The 26,558-nt window shown below is 37.6% G+C and overlaps 1 protein-coding gene across 5 annotated transcripts in view; it reads left to right on the top strand.

Moving 5' to 3' along the window:
* GMDS (GDP-mannose 4,6-dehydratase) overlaps positions 1-26,558 on the top strand; it is a 419,817-nt gene that overhangs the window by 61,928 nt on the left and 331,331 nt on the right. For 3 of the 5 annotated variants that reach the window (XM_065052533.1, XM_065052532.1, XM_065052534.1), the window contains 3 exons: positions 5,632-5,676; positions 9,338-9,425; positions 13,847-13,956. In XM_065052533.1, the coding sequence (XP_064908605.1) occupies positions 5,632-5,676; positions 9,338-9,425; positions 13,847-13,956 (243 nt within the window). The remainder of the gene's footprint in view (positions 1-5,631; positions 5,677-9,337; positions 9,426-13,846; positions 13,957-26,558) is intronic. The other 2 variants (XM_065052536.1, XM_065052535.1) reach the window with 1 other exon arrangement.

The following is a 26,558-nucleotide window of genomic DNA, read 5'->3' as shown; positions in this document are numbered from 1 at the left end:
TTTTTACATTTATTGCCTTTTGACTTTTGACCGCAGGAACAAAAGGACACTTGTTTTCGTATTCTAACTTGGCCAGAATACAAATCAAAATAGCAAAATAACTACTGCATTTGGAGGGTGGCAGCTTTAATAAATCAGTAAAATACTTCAGAGTTCATAATTCTTCCTTTTCTCAGTATGGAGAATTTTTTATGGACAATTTAATGCTTTACCTCGAGTATTGCCTTGAAGACTTGAGACAAAGTGCAGCACTGTTCTGTTTATAGTAGCTGCAAAAAATTACTGATTTCCTCTGTAAATCACTGGAAGTGATTAGAAGTATGCATTTTTCAGCAAAAATAACATTACACTGTATTATTCTCTAGAATTTTTTTTTTTGAAGGAAGGAAGGGTATTTTGCAGTGCTACAAACAAATGAATAGTTGTTATTGTGAATTGTTATTAAAATCAGAGTGGCATGTGTACCTTGCTTCAAAGGATCTGTCACCATACTCCAGCTTAGTATGTTACTGTAATAACATTAGCTTGTAGCTATGCAAAAGTTTAAAATTTGATGAATCAACAACTTATTGTGCGAGGCTACTAGTGGCACTGGTTCTGCTTATATTAGTAGTATTTTAATGGATGTATAGATTATTAATTCAAGCAAGGCTAAAGGAAAATAGTGATAGTGCATTGTTGGTGATGTTATTGCAGAAAGATCCCTTTAAAAATGAAAAACATGTCCTATGGCTGAATGTGTTCCTCTTCTCTCCACACACCATCCCCCAAACAGGTTAGTTGTACCAATCAAAATTTAACTTCAGTAGAGCGCACAGCTATAGTTTGTAGTTCAAAAGGAATTCAGAACTGCTATGAATTACCTTGATAATTGACACCATCTATAAACTTCCATGAGCTCATGTTTGTAGTATTGTTCGTAAGGACATGGCACTAGCTTTACCTGATTTTGAATTTTATAAGTATAACCAGCTTTGGTCTTTCATGTGATATTTGGAGAATTACGGCACTTTTTTCCAAAGGAATAGTGAAGTGAGAAAACTTGGTATTTGTGACATGTAAATACAGAGCAGAACTATAAGCATGTAGCAAATGGACAGATATTTCATCATACGTGCCCATCATAAAAATATAGAAAACCAACACCTCCCTCAGACAGGGTATCTGATGGCGGATGTGTTCTGGTTTTATGTTCTCTGGTTTTATTGCTAACCCATTTGTAAATGGGCAGGCAGGAGGAGTATGGGAGATGGCACAGTAGTCAGGCCCTCTCAGCTGCTGTGTTATTTGATGAAGTGGTGGCTTTTGAGGGACCGTGTTTCTTGTGGCTAGGAGTCAGCTTTGGCATTCTGATTGATATTAGCAGCTCCATTGTTTCAGAAATTAGAGAGCTGGGCTGTTGGTGGACAGTTTCTTTAGTGATCTTGCAGCAGAATTTCTCACCATCCTTTGCAAGGCTTTGGGATTTCCTGACATTGCGTGTTTGTAAGGAATTTCATTTTTACCACCATACTGTGGGGTAGTTTCTTCTGAAATGTTTGTGTTTTCCCCTGTAATGAAAGCACTTTCTGCTTTGTGTTAGAGTCTTCATACAATTAAATCACTTGTGTTAGGTCTGCAATTCCTTTCCTTCTCCTGGAGTTGTAGAAATAGTAATAAAAATAACCCTATTCCTTCTCCTCTTGATCTCTTTTTCCCTTGTTTCTTCATCCAGTACTTTCTTCTACTCCTCTTTATTAGCAGAAAGAAGTTGTGGCGAGGAGGGAGTCCTCTAGATTATGAATGCTCAGGTGGGACATAATCTAGTTCTTGAATCCAGGACCTCTGTGGAAGGAGGTTGGAACTGGCCATATCAAAGGAAGAGGATGAAGATGTCTTGCATTTGTAGTTACTTTTATAGCCTTCTGTGCATGTGTCAATATAAATCCAAAACTAGTCCATTGCAAATGGAATTTCCTTGTGTAGAACAGTTCAAAATAAATGAGATTTGGATTGTTAGACAGTCTATTTCACTGGTTTTAGTTTTCTGTATAAATCATCTGATTCTTTGTTCATGGATCAAGTCAAACTTGATATTTTTTTTTGTTCTAGATGTTTGTGGCAAATACTGACTAGCTCTTGCTTATGTTTCAATTTCTTTCACTCTGTTGGAAAAGGTTTTCTTTGATAGTGTGTCAGAGCTTATTTAAGTTCTTGACATTAACTACTATATTAAATATAAAATATTGCATCCTAAAGTTGTCTCACTCTAGTTTATGAGGCTGTTTTCTTTTGTCTGGGAATTTTACAGACATATTGTAAGGCAGCTGCAGTTGGAAACCTGCTGCTGTGTCTTGGAAGCCAGCTGAAGTATCATTCTTCGTATGTGCTTTCAAAGTACTATTTGGCTGAAGATAGCATGGTGATTCTTCAAGTCTGATATGTCAGCATGTGCTGATGAGGAACTGTTTTAACTGAGGTGGTTTATTTAATCATTCTTGTTAAACTTTTTACTGTTGAAGCTGATCTGACATATCTATGAAGAGCCAGGTCTTATTGCAATCCTACTTAAAGGCAGTTTATAGGCTATTATCTTTCAATACTAGTGTTTTGGCCACAGACAAAAGGACCTACTTCTGTCTTGTGAGGTTTTGTTGATTTGTTATAACCTTAATAGCAGCATCTGGGTACTGTACCCTAGCTAAAATAAGGTCTCAAATGTGACAGCTCTTCTAAAGTAGCATATTTCCCAGTGGAGGGAACAAAGTAACCAAGCACTCTAATCTTTATAGACTGTGTTTTTTCACCTTGCTTTTGTGGTTGACTTTGGGGAGTAGGGTACCTATAACTACCTCAATAATCAGATTGGGCTCTGGGCATAGTAATGCCTTCCTGGTTGCATGTGCTCACCACCACCTAAGATGTTATTGGTTGTTTTTCAATATTAAGGAGAACATGATTTAGACTGATAGTCTTGGAGTACAGCACTCAGTGAAATAGGATCAAGGTGACTCTAAACATTTCTTATGAAAGGGAAGACCCTGCCTCCCAATCTCCAGTTTTGTGGATGGGACCAAGTCATGCACTTTGTGCTGGTCCGTTCCTACTCAGATACAAACCAGGAATGGATTTGGATATGGTTGGCAGCAAAATCTACTAACCCTAACAAAAACTGAGATTTGTTGCTAATCACCCAGTTCCTCTAATATTCCTTTCCTGGTTTAGTGATTCCTGAATCGTGAAAGCTCTGTTTGTTGCATAAATGGAAATCAATAACTTTGATAATAGAATTTATATTCGTAATGCAATCTCCTATGGATAAATGTTTAAATCACGTAATAGCACTTACTTAATATTCTTTACTACTTGACCTAATTAGATAGAGATGGAAACTGTACTATCCTTGCAAGCTGCAAACTCTTTGACACTCTGATTGCTGTTTGCATTGACAGCTGCTGCACTGAAAAGGAAGGGAAACATGAAACCTGGAGGCCGTTTGTGATACAGTATCGCAGTGCAGGACAGCATGAATCTGCATTGTGTGATTACCAGACAGTAAATCAGCTATGCTGTGTTAGAGCCAGAAACCAGTAGCTTTCGCACTTGCTGCCTGTTTCCCACTCATTGTAAAGCCGTGCCCTATCACTTGATAGACCTGGAAAGGAAGTGCAGAGGAAGTGAGTGCCACTGCTGGTTTGAAATGTTCCAGGGTGACTGGAAAGTTTGAGCAACGGCCTGGGTGAGAAGAACAAGACCTTATTGACAGGGTTCAATCCTAGTCAAGTCTGTTTCCCATCAGCTTCCTAAGTAATCACAGCCTTTCTTTTTTTCATCTCCTTTACACTCTGTGGGTCTCCCATATTTATTTATTGATTGATTTTTGTGGACTGAGCAACCAAGGACAATTGGGAAGTTTTCTTTCCTCTGATCCACCTCTGCTAAATGCTGGAGGAATTACTAATGAAAATGTTGACCGCTACCTTAAAGATAGTTGTCATCCCTGCCTTTGCCCCCATGTTTCTCCAGAGTTTACATTGCATATTCTTTGAATTTCTGCTTTTGATAGTCTTGTTCTTTTCATTTGATGTGAAGAAATACATACTGTTCCAGTGATCCCATGGCACACGTGGTTTGTCATGTTCCACATCATCTGGTGTCATGGACCGATGGCTGTTGCATTATGGCACTGTAAAGTTATGTGAAAACACACATATACGTGTAGTGGGAGAAGTATGTAAGCTAAGACTTTCTTTCTTGATTTCAAGCTCTTCTAGGCTGTGTAAGACTTTATGAAATATCCATACCCTGAAGTCAGGAATTTTTTTTCTAATGCTGCAGTTTTAATCATCCAGCAACATGTCCCTCGTACACTCACACCGTGTCATTTTGCACAGACTTGCGCATGATTTTACCATCAATGCAGTAAGTGGTCTCCACTGGCAGTCCTGCTGCTCTAGGGCCTCCTAGTGCATTCTGATGTTATTCTCCTTAGGCTGTCTGAGACAAGAAAAGCTCATTTGATCTGAGTTGAGAGAGATTTTTCTTTGGAGAAACATTCCTTTAAAAAGAGGACCGAAGAGGCATCTGTTTAGTTTTGCACTTATGTGTCTCTGGCCATGACCACAGCAGAACAGAACCACATAACAGAGGCAGCATCTCATGTTTTTATGGTCTTTCTGTAGCAAGTCAATTGACTCTGGTAGGGTACTCTGACATATTAAAGGAACAACCAGTTAAAAAATATCAGTTAAAATATGCAGCCAAATATCTTTGGGCATTGATAATATTCACTGAATTCATAATTGAGCACAGTTCTGGAGGGGTAAATTTTGTTCTGTTTGTGATTGTGTGTACGCACTTATAAGGATAATACCACTTATTGTATTTGATAATCCTGTCAATAGTGATGCTTGGAAAATTATCTTACTTCAGAAAAACATGCACTAGCCTGTATTTTGAAGTAGTTGCTTTTTGAGAGCTTAATCATTAAAGTTTTACAAGGGTTTAAAAAGAAGGACGGAAAAAAAAACAAACACACACCACATACACACAAAAACAAGCAAACAAAAAAATTAAACTCTCAACCATCAAGGATATATAAAATGTGAAAATGGCTCATATTTTGTAGTATAAATATAGAGATGTTTTTGAAAACTCAGTTGGTCAGGCAGGCAGAATTGCTGCTGGCTTCAGAAGGCTTGTGGAAGGACTGCATGTGCAAGGGAGATGTGAGTGTGACACAGTGCTACAGAGGCACATTGGTTTGCACAGTATGCCAAGCTTGCACCAGTTTTTCTAGAATGTTTTTCCTTCCCTGTCTCCAAAATAGTTCAAATTCAATAACTGTGGTTAGGATATTTTGGAATGAGGTCCCGAGGCACTTTATAATAGAACTTGGGAAGAAATTCAAGAGACGAATTTGTAAGCAAGTTATATTAAAATATACTGCTTCTTAATCTAAAATCAACTAAAAAGCATCTATAGTATTTTTAGGTCAGTGTACAAATCTGGAGAAATCAAAGTATATGCTTGTTACCTGGTAAGCTCACTGCAAATTTTTTTTCTTCCCTTTTTGAGACCTTAACCAGTTCAAATCTCCCAGGCCCCTTCATTGTGTTTCTAACACATTTTCCTATATCTTACTCTTCCCAGGATGGATCGTACTTGGCTGAGTTCCTGCTGGAAAAAGGCTATGAGGTGAGTGACTTGGTGACTGGCTGCAGGCTGATGGAGCCATTTGGATGCTGCAGCTCCGGCTTCCTCTGCTTCTGTCCTTTTCTGTGTATGTTTTCCACTCCAGCCCTAGATAACAAATCAAAACTCCAGAGAGGAATGTGCAACATGGCCTGTAATCATGCCAGCTTATTGTACTATTTATCATCTAATGTCCACTGGTGGATTCCCTCTTCTCCTCAGGGTATAGCTCCGTTGCATGTTTCCCGCCAACTCAGATAAGCAGTGACCTGTGTGAGCCAAAACTGTAAGGAATTAGGGAATAATTTATGATGCAATGTACCACATCGAGGAATAAGATTCTCTTGTTTGTTCTCTTTCCCCTTCTCTCTGTCCACACTAAAGGCTCCTTTATTTTGGCAGTTATACTTCGGCAATGAAAACCTTGCATTTTGCTTTCTCTGTTTAAAAAAACAAAACAAAACACCAAAAAAACAAAAAACAAACAAAAAAAGAACCCAACACAAAACCCCAAACCCCAAACTATACCCCTTCTCTTGGATTAATTATATTCTTTTCATTTACCTTTTCCTTAAAATAAAGGGAGTCTGATTCCTTACTGCTTGCTGCATAATTTTCCCTGGCAATATCATGCTTTTGCGGCCCGGCAAAGCAACAATCACATTATTATGGTATGATTTGATGGTTTTGAACTGTTTTCACATATATGTGAAAATGTTTGTCTTCTCAGTCATGAAAGATGCTTCCAAAATGTGTGATAATGGAAGGAAAGGGACGGTCAAATTAGTCTTCCCACAGTGTAGTATTTTCTGGGTTTTTAGTGAAAGCTAATGCTTGTTCTAATATTGGATTTTATCACTTCTGTTGTAATACTGCTTCATAGCTTAGTGAGAAGTCTTTTCTCAGCCAGTCTGTGCTTTTCATGCTTTTGCACATGGTTAATCTTGTCTTGCTTATTCCATCCTTTCTCCTGCTTTGTTGATTGATCTGCTTATTGGTGTTGTTTTCTGAGCGTTGTAAATGGATTATTTTTACTGTTTCTCCATTCCATTTGGGGAAGAGAGATATCATTGTGTTTGCTTCTGCAACTGTTAAGGCAAAAACACATGCTCTCTCCCAGTCCACAATGAAAGTGGGAACTAACCACATTTAAAATGAAATATAGCCATTTCCACAATAGAAAGGTTGCAATAATTGGGTAGAGGTTTTTTATTCTGTTCCTCAACTCTCCACCTGTTAGCTGAAATTCTTTCCTATGTTCCCAGTTAGAAACCTGTCTCTGAATAACTGAACACAGGGGTACACAAGATAACTTATTGCCTTCCTAACTAAGGTGTTTCATTTTACTTTTTTAAAAAATTTCAATCTATTTAAAGATCAAACCCTACTGTGACAAATCCAATGATCTTACATTCTTAACTAGATTAACCAGTTTGCACACATTTTGTCTTGTCACAAAGTTTGCATTTCACCTGTCCCATGCAGACAAAGGTACCTTTCATCAAGTTTTTTATGGTAAAATTGCTGTCATGGATTAAGCATTTGGCAGGTTTTCTTTCTCTTGTGTGTGCATACCAGAAAAAGGAGTGGGAGAAAGAGAAAAAAAAAAAAAAAGAAAAGAAAAAGAAGCTGGGTTTGCGTGTTTTCTTGTTATTGCTGGATGCTGGATTTGTTTGTTTGCTGAATCTTTTTGAAGGCCTGGGGTGACTGCATTTATCACACCTCATTAGTCAAATGGTCTCACAGCCATTCAGCTGACACAAAGGTCTTGCAAGCACCATCTTTCATCAAGCTTCAAGCTGGCAAGATTCAACTTATTGGTCAACCATTTGTGTGAACTTGAATTTCAGCAGGACTTCATTCAGAGATAGATAATTGAGAGCTCAAGAAGTCTCTCATCAAGACGCTAAGCTAAAATATCTAATTATGCTAGAAGAGTTGTAGAGCACTTCAGGTAGCTTCCACAGCTACCTGATGCTTTAAAACTGCAAAATCTAATTTTTCCTCAGCAAAACAGCTGTTCATTTGAGTACTCAAAAATATTTCCAGCATATTTTCGAAAGTGGTTATGGAAGTGTCTTTTTGTAAAATGTTTCTCTGTAAACTTTATGTCTGTTTCAATTATCCTCATATTCTCTAAGGAATTATTTTTATAGGGCTTTTAATACATAACTTTGAAAATTTGTCTTCATAAATTCGTTATTTGGTGGAAATTTCTTTTGGAAGGCCATGTTTCTCAGTTCCCCATTGATTCTCAAAATGCAAATATTTATTCAGCTTTGAAAAGTTTAGGATTTGGATTTTCGAACACAGTACATGGTAAGCCTGTTGTGTGGCTGGGATGGAGGGAAATTATCATCATAAATTTGACTTGCAAGTTATGAAGATGAAGCTATTCAACTATTATTAGGGATCTTGCCACCAAATTTTCATTCTTAAAGTGACAAACTGGTCTCACTGTGGTTGTCATACCTTTTTACTCAGTTAAGTTTCAGACTTGAGATGGAATTAGAAGTGTTTTCTGTGTCAATATCTATAGCTTGTGATATGTGTAAATGAAAAATCCCCAAACAAAACCAAACCAAAACAGAGCCCCAAGCCCTCTCTTTTCCTGCTGGTATATTCTTGCAGGTACCAGTTAACATGAAGTGAGAGTGAAGCGATGGCCCAACCCAAGCAAGTGTAGGATGCATTAAAGTGTAAGGATCACTTCCAGAAATAAAGGGCAGGGAGAAGTGGAGGACAGTCAAGTGCTGAAGGTTGATTTCACTTGTGCAACCACAACTTCTGTATCTGGTAACCTAAGCTAACGTGAATTTTGGCAGAATGCATGGGGCTATCTTACATGAGGAGGAAACGGGATCAATGTTTGAACAATTTCTCTAATGTACTAGACACAAATAGGCTTTTCTTTAATGCTAGTCAGAACCAGTGGGGTTTTTTTCAACACCTTTTTTATTGTGGCTGGTTAAAGGAAATTCTCAACCTGTGTTTCAGCCTTAGGTTTGCTTGCATGTCTCATAACTCACTAGAAAACACTGACTCATCAAGTCCACAAAACAGCACTGACTGTTCTGGCTGTTCTCCCAACACTCCAAAAAGTGAATAACAGCTGTTTTCTAAAATGTCTTTGGGCTTTGCAGCTACCGCCACTTCTTTCCCTGTCTTGTCTTTTCCTTCCCATCTCTCCTCTCTGCCCACTCTTTCCTTTCCCTAGCCCAGTCTCCTGCTGCTACTTTTTCCATGCCCATCATCTCTGGCTCCAGAAAGACTTCTCTGCAACCAGGGAGAAGGGATTATCTTGGGATTTACATATTGCTTCTCCAACTCCAGTAATACTGGCAAGTCTCTCTCACTAGGAGATGATGTTCTAGGGCAATTCAGTGTTTTCTGTGTTGTATGTGACACTTGGACTCCTAGTGGTGTCAACAAGGGAGAAGGTGAAACCACTTGAGGGTACTAAAATAAATAAGACAACATCAGAGCTCATCTCCAAGGTATTCTGTTACGATTGGGATAAATGTCTTCCTTTAGGAACAGAGACAAGCTCTAATCTGACATAAGGGTTAGGCCCATGTATCTGAAAACAGCGACGATGATGATGAACGCTTTCCTCTTAACGTTTACCACTTTCATCTTGTGTTTTTCCTTGTTCAATCTCCAGGTGCATGGCATCGTTCGTCGGTCTAGTTCTTTTAATACAGGCCGGATTGAACATCTCTATAAGAACCCACAGGCTCACATTGAAGGAAGTAAGACTTTTCTTCTATATTTATCTTTTTTTTCCTTTAGTCTGTGGTGTATGTTTGGTGGAGAAAGGTCACCAGTACCAAAAAGGGAATCTCAGTTTCTTCAACCTAAATATTGTTAATATGTAGTTATTTTTAAGCTCTGCTTGACTTAGGGTTAGTTATTTAAAACCAACAAACAAAAAACCTTGGTAGGTAACCTTGCCTTTTTTCCGCTTATGTTAGCTAACTGTTCTGTCTTAGAAAGAAAAGTTATAATCTTTCTCTGAAAATGTGACACAAAGTATAGATACTCTTGTGTGTGTGTGTGAGTTACCAAGAGGGGAAAATATGGAAGGGGTCCAGGAAGGTGCCTTCTGTTGTGTAGAAATGCTGATACAGTTTACACGTATCTAGGCAGTAGCCATTAGAAAGTGGTTGGACCTGCAAAAAGCTCTGTGAGGTTGAAAACACTGAGGTAGCAGAATAGTGAAGTGTGGGGGTTTTTTTGAGGCAGTTATCTTAAGTACTCCACTTCTGTTTCCTTATGAGTTTCCTAGTGCCTGATGGAGGTGAAGGTTTGAGGACAGCCTGTATGACAGCACGAATTAGACATGATCAGTTCTTACTGATGATAGAATGAATGTTTGGATCTTCTGAATTTCTGGACCCAGGGAAACTACCACCTGTTTTTTCTGGAGGAAAGACATTGCTCTTGGAAATTTGCTGATGATTTACTGTATTCTTTATTATTGACGATAATTTGGAAAGCTGAAATTATTACCTTTAGTGTACACCTTGCAAAAATTGTTGGAGTATTTTGCCTTAAAGAAGGTTTACTAGTCACTTAATGAGAAGTTCCAGTTCAGCAGAAGGACTGAACGTTTTGACAACCGTATGGTTTTCTATACTATGCATATTGTGTGTTGTGCAAACTGACACTGTCCTAAATAGTCTGATTTAAGGTATTGTTAACACTAAATACCTCCATGCCATAAATAAATCTCATGTCTTTCGAAGTCTACTTGCCACTATCATTAAACAGAACCTAATTTTATCAAATTGTAGTATATAATGCAACTTTTAGATCTCATTTGATCTTTGCTTGTAATTAAAAAAAAAAAAATTCTGACATGACTTCAGTGGTATTTGATGTGAGTAGTTGCTGCTTTCTGTACATTGCTCCTTAAAATATCTGGTTGAGAGAGGGGTTAAATTGAATAAAATATCTTCATGAAGAATATTGAAACCTGTGCTTCTGTCAAGGACAATATAAGAAATGTGTTTTCCTTGAGTTATATTCATGGCTCACAAGGTAAAATGGAGCAAAAGAATTCAAACAGGAAACTACGTGTTGTGAGGACCACCTTGTGAATATGAAAAGTGATTTGAGAAGACAGTGTAGATTGCAATAAACATGTATATGAATATTTAAGGAAAAGAATGGAAGAAAGGAACAAGAAAGCAGACTTTAAATATTTTCCCCACTTGTAATCTCATTTTCCTTTAACTGAGGAATGCAGCCTTATGAATGGGAGGAGAAGGAAGAATTGGACCAGGAATCTCAGGAAAGGCTGCTCCATGGAAACTGTTTGGAAACAATGAGTTTCCAGGCAGTACTGAAGGAAGCAAAGAAGCAATAGTGGTCAATGTGAGCAAACCCTAATTTTGTCTTTGCTCTGTGTGTTCTTCCCATGAGTAAGTGATTACAAGTTGCAAGATGATGATCTTCATAGACAGTGAACCTTTTTTGTTGAAAAAAAAATATGTAGTGGGAACAAGAAGGAAAACAAGGTGTTTCCTGAAGAAAGCCTTCCATCTATTGCTTGCTGCGGAAGTTTTTAGATTGCATGATGTTACTAAAGCACAAAGATTTTAATCTTTAATCTGTGTTTATAAAACTTTGCACCAAACAAACCCCATTTCTAGTGACCATTTCTATTACTCTTGAAAGACCTTTTCTTCATGGGTCATCAAATGGACAATACTTCATGCCCTTCTCATGTTCGAAAAAGCCATTTGAACAAGAAGCTTTGAAGTCTTGATGGTAGGCCAAAATGGCATTCCCCTTTGGGAGCTTTAAACTTAAGATACTCATGGGAGGGTATCTCTGCCCAGCTCAGCCCAGCCCACCTTCCCATGGGAAGCTCTAAGCCTGATGTCTTGGCTTGGGGATGGTGGCAGAACTGAATGTCTTTGGTGTTGGAAGAGGGATCCTGGCTGTGGCACCTCTTCCCTGCTCAGCTGCTTCTTAGGCTGGAGAGGAACCAGCTGCTTTTCTGACCCTACAGCTCCTACAAAGTTGCTGCCACCTGATCCTGCTCTTGTAACAGTATCCTCTGCTCCATCCTCTCTGAAAGGCTGGCTCAGCTGGCAGGGAGATTTTGTTTAACTCGCAGCCAAGGTAAGCAGAGGAAGAAGAGGCCCTCCTGTTTCCCTGGAGAAGCATTCTTTTCCAGTACAGAAAGGGTAGTACATTTGAGTTCTTTCCTGCTCCCACCAGCCCACAGAGTTGTCCTGAAAAAGGTGGTAAATGCCATCAAAGAAACTGGTTATATGGTGCTTGCTTGTTGTCTCTATTTAGTGTTGCAAGGAAAATGCAGCAGTTTTTATGGTGGTCTGGACATCAACAGTTTTGAGGATTGCAGCTTAACACCAATAACTAAATATTTTTATCCTTTAACTGTTTGGGATCTTGTGCTTGCTGTGGCCCACACTAGTTTCATGAACTGCATTTCATTTGGGAAGCAGGACAGTTGTATTCCCCACAAGTGAAAATGTGTTCTGGCACAGCCTGTATAGAACTGGTGGCAGGAATTAAGGTAGCCTGCACCATGGATACTTGATGTATATGCACAAAAAGTGTGATAACCTGCTTGCCATCCCTCACATTAAATCACAGTTAACTTTGAAAAAAAAAAAAAATCATTATGATTCCCTTATCTGTTAGCCACAGTTTCAACTGGGTCTCTTCAGAGCTGTCCTTTTCAAGCACTGTGGATGTAAAAGCAGATTTCAAGAAGATACTGTGACCTGCTTATCTATATCACTTTATCACCCTGAAGAGCTTCAAGTACCTGTTGAATAGGAATGTGAAAGTTGAACACCTGAGAACTGCTTGATCTGTTGCTTCCATGCTGCCTTAAACTGTCAAGACAAACAAACAAATACAAAGCAGCTCAAACAAAAACAAAGTTCAGATATCTCTACAATGTTTAAAAAAATGTGGTGTGTATTCATATGCTAGTCTCTTGTAATAAACCTTGTATTTCTTGGTTTCAGAATTAAAAAAAAAAAAAAGCTATTTGGTTGTATCTGTAGATAATACAGCCCTTCCCCAAAGTGGTAACCTTTGTCGAATGGGAAGACTGCTAAACTCTACTGAAATAGGAATTTCTTCTTTTTCTGGAGATAGAACAATATAAACATAAATTTATTAAGGTCAAAATCATCAAATTAAAGTCTATATAGATACAGCAAGTAAATGTAAACAGCTAATTCATCAGTAATTATAACAAGGTTTTTCTCTTTATTGAATAGATATGTAAATAGCAGTGTGGTAGTATGAAACCTGTTTTATCAGAATGAATTTCACTTCTGGCATGACTTCTTGACAAGTCAGGGTCTGAAACCAAAGACAAGTTGATAAGCTATTGCAACCCGCTCTTTTAATTTTGACAGGAGCTCATCTCATGCTCTTACCTAGAAAGTAAATCAGTCAGGAAAAGATAAGTAACAGCTGCGTGACTGATGTATCTAATCACATCTGATGTGTAACTGTCAATGAAGCATGTTTCATTGTCAGTGTTACAGTGTTCTCTGAAATTCCTTTCCAGTGTGTATCTATATATTTTAAATGAAAAACATTATAGTACAATAGACTACATGTATTAATAATGTTACCTGAATGTTCATCTTGTAGATACCTTAGGGATTTTTGTTGTGTTGTGAAATTACTCTGAATGAGGAGCTTAAACATGGAACATTTTGGGAAGGAGGAGAAAGCTATCAATGTATACTGAAGAAGTTATCAGAAACCTTTGTGTGTGAAAGACTGGAAGCCTAAACTAAAATAAAACATTTTTTGTGGCTGAAATTCTGATGTTGATCTAATTTATACAACATGAGTTAATGAAATGCAAACTATCAAACAAATTACATCAATGTTTCTAGGTAGATCAGATTATTGAAAACAGAATCAGAAATTCTCCTGCACGGAAATATATTTTGTGCTTAAAGCAAGGTGGGGGGAGGTGGGGAGGAAGAAAAGAAAAACAACAAAACCCAACAACAACACACAAGCAAAACCTTGTTCAACCAGTGATGTCTTAACTTTTTCCAATAAATGTTAACTCAGATTTTAAGCTTGGAATAGGATTCGGACCAAGAATGCCACATTGTTCTGGGACTAAAATATATTAACTCTGTGTTCTTAAACTCCGAAGACATGAAGCTACACTATGGTGATCTCACGGACAGCACCTGCCTGGTGAAGATCATTAATGAAGTAAAACCCACTGAGATATACAACCTGGGAGCACAGAGCCATGTCAAGGTGAGTAGCTTCTAGCACTGAGAATTGTGAATGTGCATTGGTGGTGGTCTACTGCTTTGATTGTTTTAGACTGCAGCAGTTATAGCTGTTTTAAGAACTGCTAATTTTGACAGGCAAACACAGCCTTAAATCAAGATAGTTGTATTTGCTGTGGTGCAGAATTACTGCATGAGTCTTGCTACTGAATATTTACTCAGATGTCAGAATAATGAGGTTAAATTGTCAACAAAACTTGCAGGTTTAGAAATCTGCTTTTTCTACCATGTGAAACAACTTTTGCTGTAGTTTGCTGCTGATCGGTCCTATTGGAGGAGTTATACAGTGTTGTTGAGCCAAATGGTGCTTAAAACCATGTTATCCTGTTTGCATTATAACCAGTATGCATATCTAAGAGCCCCACTTCCAGAAAGGCTTCACCTATGCCAGTTTTCATGCAGGTGATATGCTTTGAAGGATTGACCTAAAAATAGAGAAAACAGCTTTGCTACTACCTACAGTATTGTAACATTTCTGGAGTTTTTGGTTGGAAAAACTGTTATACAAACTGAAACAAAAAGGACTTGTTGAAGATGAGTAGCTTCACCCTGACAAGTACTGCTGCATCATAAGCAAAGAATATAGATAGCAGAGCAAATAACTTCAATTTATGTTTTACATATTTTATGTTATATTGCTCTGTGATGGAAAAGCTTGTTTTACTAGCAGGTGAGCTCTGTTTACTTGCAAAAACCTCATTCATACTTCACTTTGTGATTACAAACTGAAACTGATGGCCAAGTAGCAAATTGTCGTTGAAATAAATTGTTTGTCAGCCATATACTTTGTCCTTTTTTTGTAGAATGTGAAAGTATTTTTAAGTGGTAATATTCCTTAGCCTCTCTTGAAGAGAGAACTGAAGGAGCATTTAAGTCTCATTAAAGTCAGCCTTTCAACAGAAAGCGATGTGTTGCTCCCATCAACCCTTAAGCCTTATCAAGAAGAAATAATGTAGAAAGACTGCAGTTATTCCCAAGAAAACCAGCAGAATATAGAGGTGAAAGGAGAATAATCTTTCTTTTAAATTGCTTTTGTGATTGAATATCGAGTTTGCTCTGTGTTAACCATGGGACTGGTGGGGTTTATTAGCTCAGGTACAGCAGTATAGGAACGAGGCTACATGAGTCCAATGGCAGCTTAACTGCTGGTGTGCAGAGTGAAACCCGAGCCAGCAAACCTTGCTGGGTATTTACAGTCCACAGCTAGATGTTCTAGCATTGCATTTGTTGAACTAGCGCCTTGGATAACAATCTTCAGTGAAATTACTTCTGTCCCTTGGGTGGTGTTAGCATGGTACTAACATAGTAGTCCCAAACTATCCCCTTGTGGCTGCTATAGCTGCCAACAGCTCAATTCACAGCACTAGGATGGTGCGAAAGGGGATAATGGTGATGCAGCTATAGGGTCTAACATGACGCTGCCATGGGCTCTGGGAAAGCTCAAGTATCTTGCTGCATGAACACTTTGAGCCAATTCAGATCTGGACCCAAGTCTTGGCCTTTGGATATCTAATGTGTTGCAGCACAATTAGGAGACATCAAAATGGCTCTTAAATGCCAGGCTGAATGCAGCAGGCCAATACTTAGGCAATGTTAAGTAATCCTACTAGAAGTCTAGATGGACTTCTGCTTATTATGCTTCCTAGCATCTCTGGTAATACTTCTGTTGTTGTAGTTGAGGAGAGAACCTAGGCACCCCAAGTCTGTTGACTGAGGTGTTCAGGGGACTTAACTACAGAAACTATAGGACTTAAAAGCAGTCCAACAGTGCTTACCATTTTAAAACAATTTCCAGTGTTAGAAGAGGGAGTAGAACTAGGCCACCTGTTAGGGGGTGAATGTCTTCACCAGACACCTGAACAACTCTTACCATTAAACTTTAGTTATATAAACTTACTGGTTCTGCCTGTTTGCCTCATGTTTGGGGAAGGAGGGAGAAAGACTTTTAATCTTAGTTTGCTTCACATTTTGGTGACTTTGAACAAGTTACGTCTTCAGTATTTTTTGGTGGTGTTTGTATTGGCTTGTGTTTGTGCAGAAGAAAGTTTTCTATCACTCTCACTTCCAGTTAGTTTATGTGAGCTGTGCTGAAATGAAGGAAAATAAAATAATAGGAAGTTGGTCTGGTTTCCTGTAGGAAACCAATGGAGATGAAATTGGTTCTTGGAATGAACCCACAGTAGTCTGGGAAATACTGTCAGAGAAGACGTTTTTCTGAATCATAAATAGTGAGGGCTATGACTCATAAAGTAGGTCACTGAGAGGCTGATCTGATCTTGTATATGGGAGAAAGTGAGAGAAGACTGAAACTTGCTCCTTATTAAAAACAGTACACTTAACAGAATGATATCATCAGTAGGAACAAATTATCCAGTGTGCGTTCCTGTCTGTTTTGGTGAGAAATGGGGATTAGCTCTCAGCACTGTAGCTTTTCCACTGGATGTTCAGAAAACAGTAGCACATTCACTTCATAGTTACTAAGTAAAAAGTTTAGCTTCATGTTTTCTAACCAGCCTTTAAACATCCTGCTTTGGCTTTTGGTGCTTTAGGAATCTGGTGCGATGACCATGATTTGTTTTCATTTAATTAGGTCTCATGGGAGTGATTATTTACAATATATTGATTCTAAATAGTAATAATCTATTATTGTGTATAGGTAGCATGCAGATGGATTAATCTAAATTATGTTATCCATAACTATATACTTATATCGCTCTGTCTGTTGGATGTTCTGAAAATCAGTTATCCAAATAGTAGGTTGGCTAAAATTCTATAAATGTCTCTTCTTTCACAGTATTTCAGCAGATGTGCACACGAAGATATGAACCTGGAACTATTTTTTTTTTTTCTGAAGTGATCTCATCAGTATTTGATGGTGCTGTAAGATTCTTTTGGTTCGAGTTGTATTGAATTTTTTTTTTTTTTTTTTTTTTTTTTAGATTTCTGAAGCAAAAAGGCAGTGTAACCTTAGTAAACTTGCTTACAGCACTTGAAACTTCTGTTGCACTGAGCAGTTAAATGTAGGACTGAAGAAATGGCTCCAGTTTTATGGCTATTACTATCTGAGTAGTCATGTTATTAAATAGCCGAATCAAATTTGGCCATATTGCAGATAGCCACAATTGCTCAGTTTACTACTTTAAATTGTTTTGGGTAGTAGAAGGTTATTTTGTCTACTTACTGTTGGCATTTGTTGTCAGAAATTTTATAGCAAATGCGTTTTATGAGATACAAAAATAATGGGTTGACTTTTCTGTGTTACGTTTTCCTTTCTTATTTAAAATAGATGTATTATTGTACAGTAAGATCTTACTTGCATGTAACTACATTTTAGAAAGCCAGTAAATGCTTGATATCTTTTTGCACTTTGCCAGATGTGTACAGGTTTGGTGTGTGGTGGTTTTTTTTTTTTTATTTGGGTTTGTTTGTTTGTTCTTTAGTTTAGGGGATATTAAGGTTCTATTTAGTTTCAGTTCCTTGCAGACATATGGGTGCTTGGAGTCATGCAAGAATTCATTTTAAGAAGCAAACACTACACTCTTAGCTGAAAGGTGAAATGTAATCAGCATATAAACCCTCACCTGAGTAAGGATCTCTTTACACTTGTCTGTTGAATTCAGCTTTATCTCTAGATCCTCCCTTTTACCTTCTTTATTTTTGTGCTCTCCAAAGAGAAGGCCTCAGTCTTGCAAGGCCTTTAGTCTCCTCTTTCCCCATGCTGGCAAAATTAAACAACTTACTCATTTCTGATTATTCTGTGTATTTATCTGTATCAGATGCTTACTTCTAATGGTTGTGAACCAAACATGTGGTGAACTACTAATTGATTTCAACCCCATGCCTGTTGATGTGACTATGTTTTCATGCTGCATGGAAGATGAAGTGGCAGAAGGGACGATTTAAAAAAAAAAAAAAGATAGCGACAAGGTCTTCAGAACCCAGGGAAGAAAATTACAACTTATGTAAAAACCTGTGCTCACCTGTATCTCTGCTGCACCCTGAAGTAGTTATAGCTTGCATGCTGGGTGGTGAGAAAGTGGTATTGTTGTAGGGAGGGGAAACGTGCAAAAGTTTATATCATATAATTTTATAGAACCACAGAAGGGCTGAAGGTTGAAAAGAATCTCTGGAGACTGTCTAGTTCAACCCACTTACTCAAAGCAGGGTCAGGTAAAGCAGGTTGCAAAGGACCATGTCCAGTCAAGTTTTGAGTAGGATGGAGACTCCACAAGCTCTCTGAGCACCCTGTTCCCTCACCTGTGCAGTTCCATCACTATCACAGTAAAAAACCAACACCCACCACCACTAAACTTTCATATTTTTAACTGCCATTTCCTGTATTTCAATTTGTGCCCATTGTATCACCTCCTGTCACTCAATACCACTAAGAATAGCTTGTCTCAGTCACCTTTACTCTTCCAACCACCCATCAGCTATATTTATACACATCAGTCAGATGCCCCTCTGAGTGTTCTTTCAGGCTAAGCAAATTCAGCTCTCTAAGCCTCTCCTCATATGAGAGATGCTCCAGTCTTTCAGCTCTTTGTGGCCCTTTGTGGATAAGATCGGTTCCCTTGACCTTCTGGTGACACATTATAACACAGCTAAAGATGATGTTGGCTTTCTTTGCTGGCGCATTGTTATCTTGGTGTCTAACAGGACGCCCAGGCCTTTTTCTGCCAAGCTCCTTCCCAGCTCGTCAGCCCCCAGCATGTCTTGGTGTGTGGGGTCATTCCTTTGGAGTCGTAAGATTTCATACTTCCATTTGTTGAACTTGTTGTACCTGTGGTTATGAACAGTTGCTGTGGGGGGAGATGGTGCTGTGCAACTTAATAGTGAGGAAGGCAGTGTTTGGGACATGGGCATGCAAGCTGCTATCCTTCTGTTTAGGACATGAGTGAATCAAATAACTTAAAGTATCTATTGCTGACTTTCTCCTGTTACAGGGGCAGTGCCCTTCCCTCATCTTATTTCTATCCATGCAGTTAGTATAGCAGAAAGTCTTCTATGAGAAAGTCTATGTAGGCGAGAGTAGTGTCAGTATGAGGTGGTCTCATATGAAGAAAATGCTTCCAGTGCATGTATCCAGTAAGTACTTGGCCATGAGGAAAGTCAAGGCACAAGCTTAAATAAGTTGTCCCAGAAGTAAGTCAGAACTGAGAACTGAAATCTCCTGATAGTTGAGTTCCAGGTTCCTTTCAAGGTCCATCATCGTGGTATTCAATAGCCAGGTTGGGATGCACCCTCCTTACAGAACAGCTCTCTCTCAGGATCCTTACTTTGAAAACCTTTAATTTGGTTTGGCTTATCTTTGACCATCTCAAAAACATTGAAGTAAATAGCTTCTAGTGATTGCTGCCATTGCGTATTTGGTAGATTAGTTCTGAAAATAGTTATTTTGTGCTGGAGACATGTTTTGGTATTGTAGTTCATGTGTTAGACAGGAAGGTTCCCCACTAGTTTGTAGAGTGGATTTGTTTATCACACGTAAATACCAATCAGTAATCTTAATGATGGTACTTATATGCTAGCTGCATACTTATCCATTTTGGTTCTGATCCTGCCATGCTTCCTCATGGCAAAAATAGTTTTTTCTTAATTTGATACAATCTTTTCCTCATGGCAAAAATAGTTTTTTCTTAATTTGATACAATCTTGCTTATATGAAACTGCAGGCTAAATAATTCAAGGAATTAATTAAGAAGTTTTCCCACTGTTTCATTAGTAACAAGGCTTAGAATTGTGCATTAGAACTTGCATAATATATATTATGTACTTTACCTTGTGGTTCTTATAATTCCATATGCATTGTGGTGCTGTTATATTATGGCACAGGTTTTAAACTTGTTATGAATGGAACAAAACCTCACAACTTCTGAGAAAATTAATGGATTTTTTTTGTGTGTGTTTAAAACAAGCAGTTTGACTGTTCAGTGTAAGAAGATCTAGTTTAATTGTAAAGAATATTAGCAACACTGTTGTAGAGATGTAGTAAGACTTATTCACAGGCAAAAATAAGCCTAACAGACCTTACCTTTATGGAGTTAAAGAATTTTATAGTTATGTTTTCTAGAATATTTTATTGTCTCAAGATTATATCAAACTACTTCTAATTTAGTATGCATGGTAGTTCCTTTTATTACCCAAAAAGTGATTTTTCCATAACTGATTTGTGCTAGAGTAAGACTATAAATATAGAACCTACTGGTACCTCTGGTTAGTGTAGAATCCCTGCATGGGCCTATGGTACCATGTTCTGTGGTGTGCTTGGGTTCAGACACTGCATCCTGCACTGCATCCTGTTCAGACCTGTCTGTCTCCTGTCATCAGTTTACCGGTGGTGGAAGCTTGTAACACCAGCCTCATGAACATACTTTCAGTGGAAAACTGTCATGCAATCCAGCAAATTATGTATTTACTCAGTGTTTTACAAAATGGGGTCTTGGTCCTTATTGGCCAGGACAATTAGGGTCTCTGTTGTAATTACAAAGGAGTAAAAATTAGCTGGGCTACATTCTGTCCTTCAGAATGCTTTACTGCTTTTGCTCATGCTGGTATCATCCAGAGTATGATCCTGTAAGGTACTAAACAGTCTTAATGTAGCTTGGCAGACCCTTTAACTGCTTTAACTTCAAGCTTTTGGAGTTGCTCGGATGCTTTCCTAGGTTTTGTGCAGGATGCTGTGTCCTTGTGGGATGGAGTGCACCAGAGGGCGGAATAAGCCTCTCAAGTATTTCTTTCAAATGCTTGTATGTGTTATTCTGCTGTGTGTGGCTTAAACTCTTTAAGTAAACTACCAAAAGCCTGATTGCTTAAAAGGAATTAGTGAATTATTCTGGGCATTGTTCTGGGCATTTTTTTTTAACATAATTAAACAGTTTTTGTGTGTGGCCTAGAAAGAAAGGTAATTCCAGTAATAGCTAGCAATTGGAATTTCATGTGTCTCTTTGCTTGGTCCACTAAATATTTATGGCAACTTTACACAATCTATGTAATTGCAGCTTGTATTGTCAGACTAAATAGATTTAAAACCAAGTGTTACTAAGGAAGTGCTATTATTAATTTTATTAAGCAGATTAACTTTAATAGCTAAATATATGTATTATGGCTGCCAATGTTATGAATACATAAAAAGAACAATGCAATAATGCACTCAGTGGTACAAATATGTATTAGCAAATACAAGCATTAACAAATTGCTGCCCAAACCAAGTACTATTTATGTCAATACCAATGAGAAAATGAAAGTATTATGTTTATGGGTATGTTTTAACAGCACAGATGATCTCTCACGACTTCTACTGCAGGCTGGTATTGCCTCTGTGCCCTCCTATTTCACCTGTCTCATTTTCTTCTTACCTGCTGCTTCCCTCTTTCAACAAAGCCCCTTCTTTTCTCCATACCCTTGCTCTGAAGTACACAAGAGTTTGTATACTTTTTGGTATTTATAGTTTGTGTGAAAAACTTGTTATATATTTGCTTTTTAAATATTTCCTTTTGTTGTTGTTTTTTGTTTGTGGTTTTGTTTGTTTCTTTTTGTCATGGATCATTTTCAGGGTAAATGCTGAAGCACATTTCTACCACTATTTTACATTAAACATAGCATATTGGGAAAGCAACCAAGTGAAAAAAAAAATACGAAGTATTTGAGTACTTGATCGGGGGTGTGAAAAGGACCAGACTGAGCCCTGAAATAGGACTTTTCCATATGGCTTGGTAATTAAAGAGCAGAATGCATGCTGTCATGAATCTGTAACTGAAGATTATAGATTCCTTTTTGAGTTTTTTGCCGCTTTGGTGGGTGTCTCTTGCATGATGTTTTACAAATGCAAGTTAGGGACTTTTCTTTGCCGCTGTTCCTGTGTTGTCCGGTTGCATACAGAGCAGGCTGAACGCTGTGATGAATGAAGTGGTGTTTATCTTTGTGACCCTGATGACGGATAAAGTACCACCTCCTTCATCTCATGCTTTGTGTGTGGTTTCTGCTTTAAGGCTCCATAATTTGACTTCCTAACTGACTTCTGAATCTTAGGTCTGCTGTAATGAAGGGGGACAGCTGGTGAATCCATGTTGTTTGAGTGCCATGGCCCCAGTTAGGTCTGGAGAGCTGTTGAAATCAAGCCCTCAATGAGCTCCACTACAGAATTAAATTACAAATTTTTATATAGCTGCTTTAAAGCAAAATTTAGAACTGGCCTCTTGTTTGAGGTTATAAATGGAAGAAAGTTGTTAAATTGGAGTCCCTTTTAAGAGGAGAGAGTGGTTTGTCGTGTATTTTCAACAACCAAATCTCTGCTGTAATTGTAGCTATACTTAAGTGAAAATGTAATTACTGAAGTGATTTCTGCCTCTGAGTGTGAATGGGAAGGAGTGATCAAAAACTTCTACGATAGTGTGGCTTTTTTTTTTTTTCCTAACAGCTGTTGCAGGGGAAAAGAAAGCCGGGGGAAAGGGAAGGCAAAACCAGTTGCGGCATTCACAGTGTTGTATTTCTTCTGTCAAATAGGTGGCAGCAGAGTGTTGTACACAATGGAGCAGCCCCATCCTGTAATGGGGATGAGAGGGGAATGACACTTCAAGCTGATTTGTATCAACTGCAGCCTTGAACAACTTGTTGTTAGGCATAAAATAGGAAAGAAAGCTACTATTGATAATGTGGGCGCATAGAGGATGAAGAAGGGTATGAGATGCTGTAAAGTACTGAATTTCTGGAATAGTCCCAGGTGGCAAAACTTAATCTTCTAAGGTATGTCATCCACTCATGCAACATGATTGAAATCAGCTAACATAATATGCATGTCAAAATAAAGAGACAGAAAGAAAAAGAAAGTATTCACAAGTTTCAACTGAAAGTGATATACAGCTGCCTTGGGGTACTGTAGGAGTCGGCCAGATTGCCTATTTTTCAGTTAAGTGAGTTAGAGAAAGGAAATGTCAGTCTTCAGTCAGGCAAGCATTCTTTGGTAAGGTTTGCTCAAATGTCAATGTTTTTAGAAAAAGACCTGCAGTCTGTTCTGCTCTTATCCCCAGGTTTAGATTTGCTATTAAAATGAGTCAAGCTGCAAATCTGTCTCTAGAAGTGTTTGATTAATAAAAGTAGCACAGCATTTGACTTAATATTTATTAAGTACAAAATTAATGACTGCAAAATAGCTTCAGTCATCTAGGCATTAACATATTTTGTTGTATGCTCATCTGCATCTAAAATTTTGTAGTAGGACTATCCCAAAATAAAAGGTAGAATTGAAGGCTTTGATGTCCATGATTGCTCAAGCCCTGGGATTTTAAGATATCACAGTAGGAGGATATGAAAGAAGTTGAGAAATTATTATAGTGTGACTAGAGGAGTCTAGAAATTATGTCAAGGCTGAAAAAGTCAATACGGGGTGCTGTCTTAAAGATACAGAACATTTTATTCCTATTACAGCTCTGAATGCGACCAACCTGGCTGAACATTAGCTTTACTGTTTATATTTCTGATGGACCTCATTAGGGTTTTACTTTCCATAAAGAAATGTTTTTTAACCCAGTTGCCCGAAGAATTGTTACAACAGCGTGGTGATACCTGGCAGGTTTCTATTTTGATAAAAATTTGTTTCTCAAATAATGTTTCTTTCTCTCAAATTTGATACTTCAGTGATATTTTAGTTATTGACCCTGCTCAGTAGGCTTGTAAGAAAACCAAACCACTATGTAATTTTTTTTTCTTACAGGTTTAAATAAAAGTGTATTTGATTCACTTTGAAGTGTTGCCGCTGATGCTAGCTGCTACAATTTACTGATATCAGAGAGTAATGCAGGTCTGCGGGAGTGTAGGTATTTTTCAGCATCAGTTATCATACACTATAGAAAGTGCTAATGTAATAGCTCTGAGTTCTGGAGCTTTTTCGTTGTGGTTAAATTACTGTTCATGTTGCTGGATGAGTGGTTCTACATGTGTTTTGGTATGTTTTTTATTATTATTTAATGTCTTAAAATAAAAGTGACAATCTTAAGAAAAATGTTGCTATAACAATTATATGCAATTTTTGCTATTTGAACACTGGTAAAATATTGCTATTAAGTGAAGGAAATGCCTGTGATTTGTTGGATGAGTAATTTTTTCTGTTGCTAAGTATTAAATTCATTTGATATATCATGATTTCAGATTTTTCTTGTGCCTCTGAAGATGCTTCCAGGGTATTAAATTATTGGAAGAAATAACATGGTTGTGTTTTTATATTTTTAGAAACCATTTACTCAGTTGCTGTTTGAAACACTAGAAATGGAATCTATGAAGAAAAATCCGTGAATACACAGTAATACATGCATTGCATTAATTATTGCGATAATTAGGTTGGCAGAACAAATGCTAACTTTAAAATAAGCAGTTCCGAAACTCTCTCTGTAATTCTTCTTGGGGCCAAGTGCTACAGACTCCTATTTAAGCCAAACCTCACTGAAACAAATATTTGCAAGGGGGTTGGTGGGGAGGGATTGTTGTTGTTGTCTCTTGCCTCTCTTTCATTGAGGTAAGGATGTTAGCTCGAATGACATCATTTAATTTTCTCAGTTTTGAAATGGAGTATTTGCATAACAAAGCAGTATTTTTTTTCCCCCTTTAGGATTATTAGGACTGTTGGGTTGTATGTGTGTGTGCATGTTTCTAGTCTTCTTGCTGAGTAATGCTAGATTTGTCCTTTGTTCTGTGTAAGTTTGGCGTTGTGGTTTATGCAGCTTTAAAAATGTATGTGTATCCTCTCGACTTCCCTCATCTGTGGAAGAAATGCACTGTGCTTCTTAAAGTTACTTGGTATGTTTTACAGGCATGCAAAACAAGAGAAAATATCTTCTACCATAAAAATGGTTTTGCTTATTTTCTTAGAGTGTAGGACAGTATAGAGACAACTTAAAGCACACAAAACATTTCTGTCAAAGAACTGTTACAGTGAGATGTGCACATTTAAGCTCACAGAACCTATGATTTAGAATGGCTGTGTGGTCAGGAGTGAGAGAACACATTTGTATCAGCAGGGATTAATTCCACTGTTACAATAGTCTGTGGACACAAGTTTCTGTTTTTCCCTGAACACTTAGAAATTGAAGATGAAACATAATTTAAGTTGCAGAACTGTAATGAGGTTTTGGTGTTGTTTTTTTGTTTGTTTGTTTGTTTTTTTTTTTTGCTACTGTGTAGCAAGTGTAAAAAAAATGTGGATGTTAAGAATAGACATAGTTGTTCAATTTAGCTGTGTTGAAGAAGGTCTTGGTTAGGAAAAAATATAAGTTGTCATTTTGGGATGTTTAGAATCACTTGATGTGTTCATTTTTCTGTTTATAGCAGTGGTCTTGAGGTAATCTGTATAGAATATTGCGTCTTAACCTAGTATCTCCTGTGAATGAGATGAGCGTTTACTTTGTAAACAATGTACATCTGTTATTTGTTGATATTCTATCTGAATTAGGAATCAGATTGGTTTAAATAGTGTTGCTTAAGTTTAATCTTATTGTGATGCTGCTGTGCTAGATTTTAGCAGGCAGAAAACAGTTGTTCAGGAAATTTCTCCATTCTCTTCGGAGATGATGAAGAGCTGTAACTTAGAGAGAGATCATCTCTCTCGGTGTTTGTGCCCTAACATGCAACTGGTTTTGCGGAGAAGTTAGGTATGTTTTACATAAAAACAGATTGTTTGTTTTTTCTACCCCCCCCCCCCCCCCCCCTTTTTTTTTTTTTTTTTTAATTCAGTACAGTCTGTCATTGCATGAGGAATTCCTCAACTCCTATATTTTTTTTTTTCGTTTCTCTTTTTTGAGCTGTATCGAACATCTTTGGCAATAGGCTCAGACCCCAAAAGTGTAGTTACAGCAACAGGAGGATCAGACTGCTGGTTTGCCTTCCTATGCAGCTATTCATACTAGCTTTCCATTGCCTTATTTTTTCATTAAGTATTTACTGATTATATTGGCTTGCATAATCACATTGTGAATGCCTGAACTGCATTTTTCCTGTAACTATGTAATGCTGAGAAATACCATTTTAATTTTAGCCAGACATTATTGCATAATGTTGCTTCACAGTGACGCAATTTCACTGGCATAGCATCAGAACAAAGGATACAGAATCACACAAGGATGTAAAAACAAATTAAAGGATGCTAGAAGTTTGAAGCGTTACTTTTAATATGCTTAATATTCTTGAATTTTTTTTAAGATTTGTGTGCATGTTTGTGTAACAAGCTGTGAGTTCTGTGGAGCTTTTTAATTTTATATTGGTGTAATATTTTTCCTTTGACTTATTTCTAAAACTCCACTGTGGCAAAGAACATCCTCCAGAAATGATGTATTTTAATTACAAGGCATATGCAACCTATGTATTTAGTTAGCTGGGCAGTAAAATTTAATTGCAAAGCTCTAAAAAATGCTCCTGAAAACATTGTATATATTCAGCACACCTAAGTCTATGGGGCTAGTAAAAGATGCAGTTAGTTTGCTGAAACCACATTATCTAAAATGCCAATTCCACTGAAAAAATAGAGACTAAAAATTGTGTTGACTAAAGGATAATGTAAGATGCAAATTATTTATGAT

Source organism: Columba livia, chromosome 2 (genome assembly GCF_036013475.1).
Source record: "Columba livia isolate bColLiv1 breed racing homer chromosome 2, bColLiv1.pat.W.v2, whole genome shotgun sequence".
Lineage (NCBI taxonomy): Eukaryota > Metazoa > Chordata > Aves > Columbiformes > Columbidae > Columba > Columba livia.
This window is presented reverse-complemented; position numbering and strand designations above follow the sequence as displayed.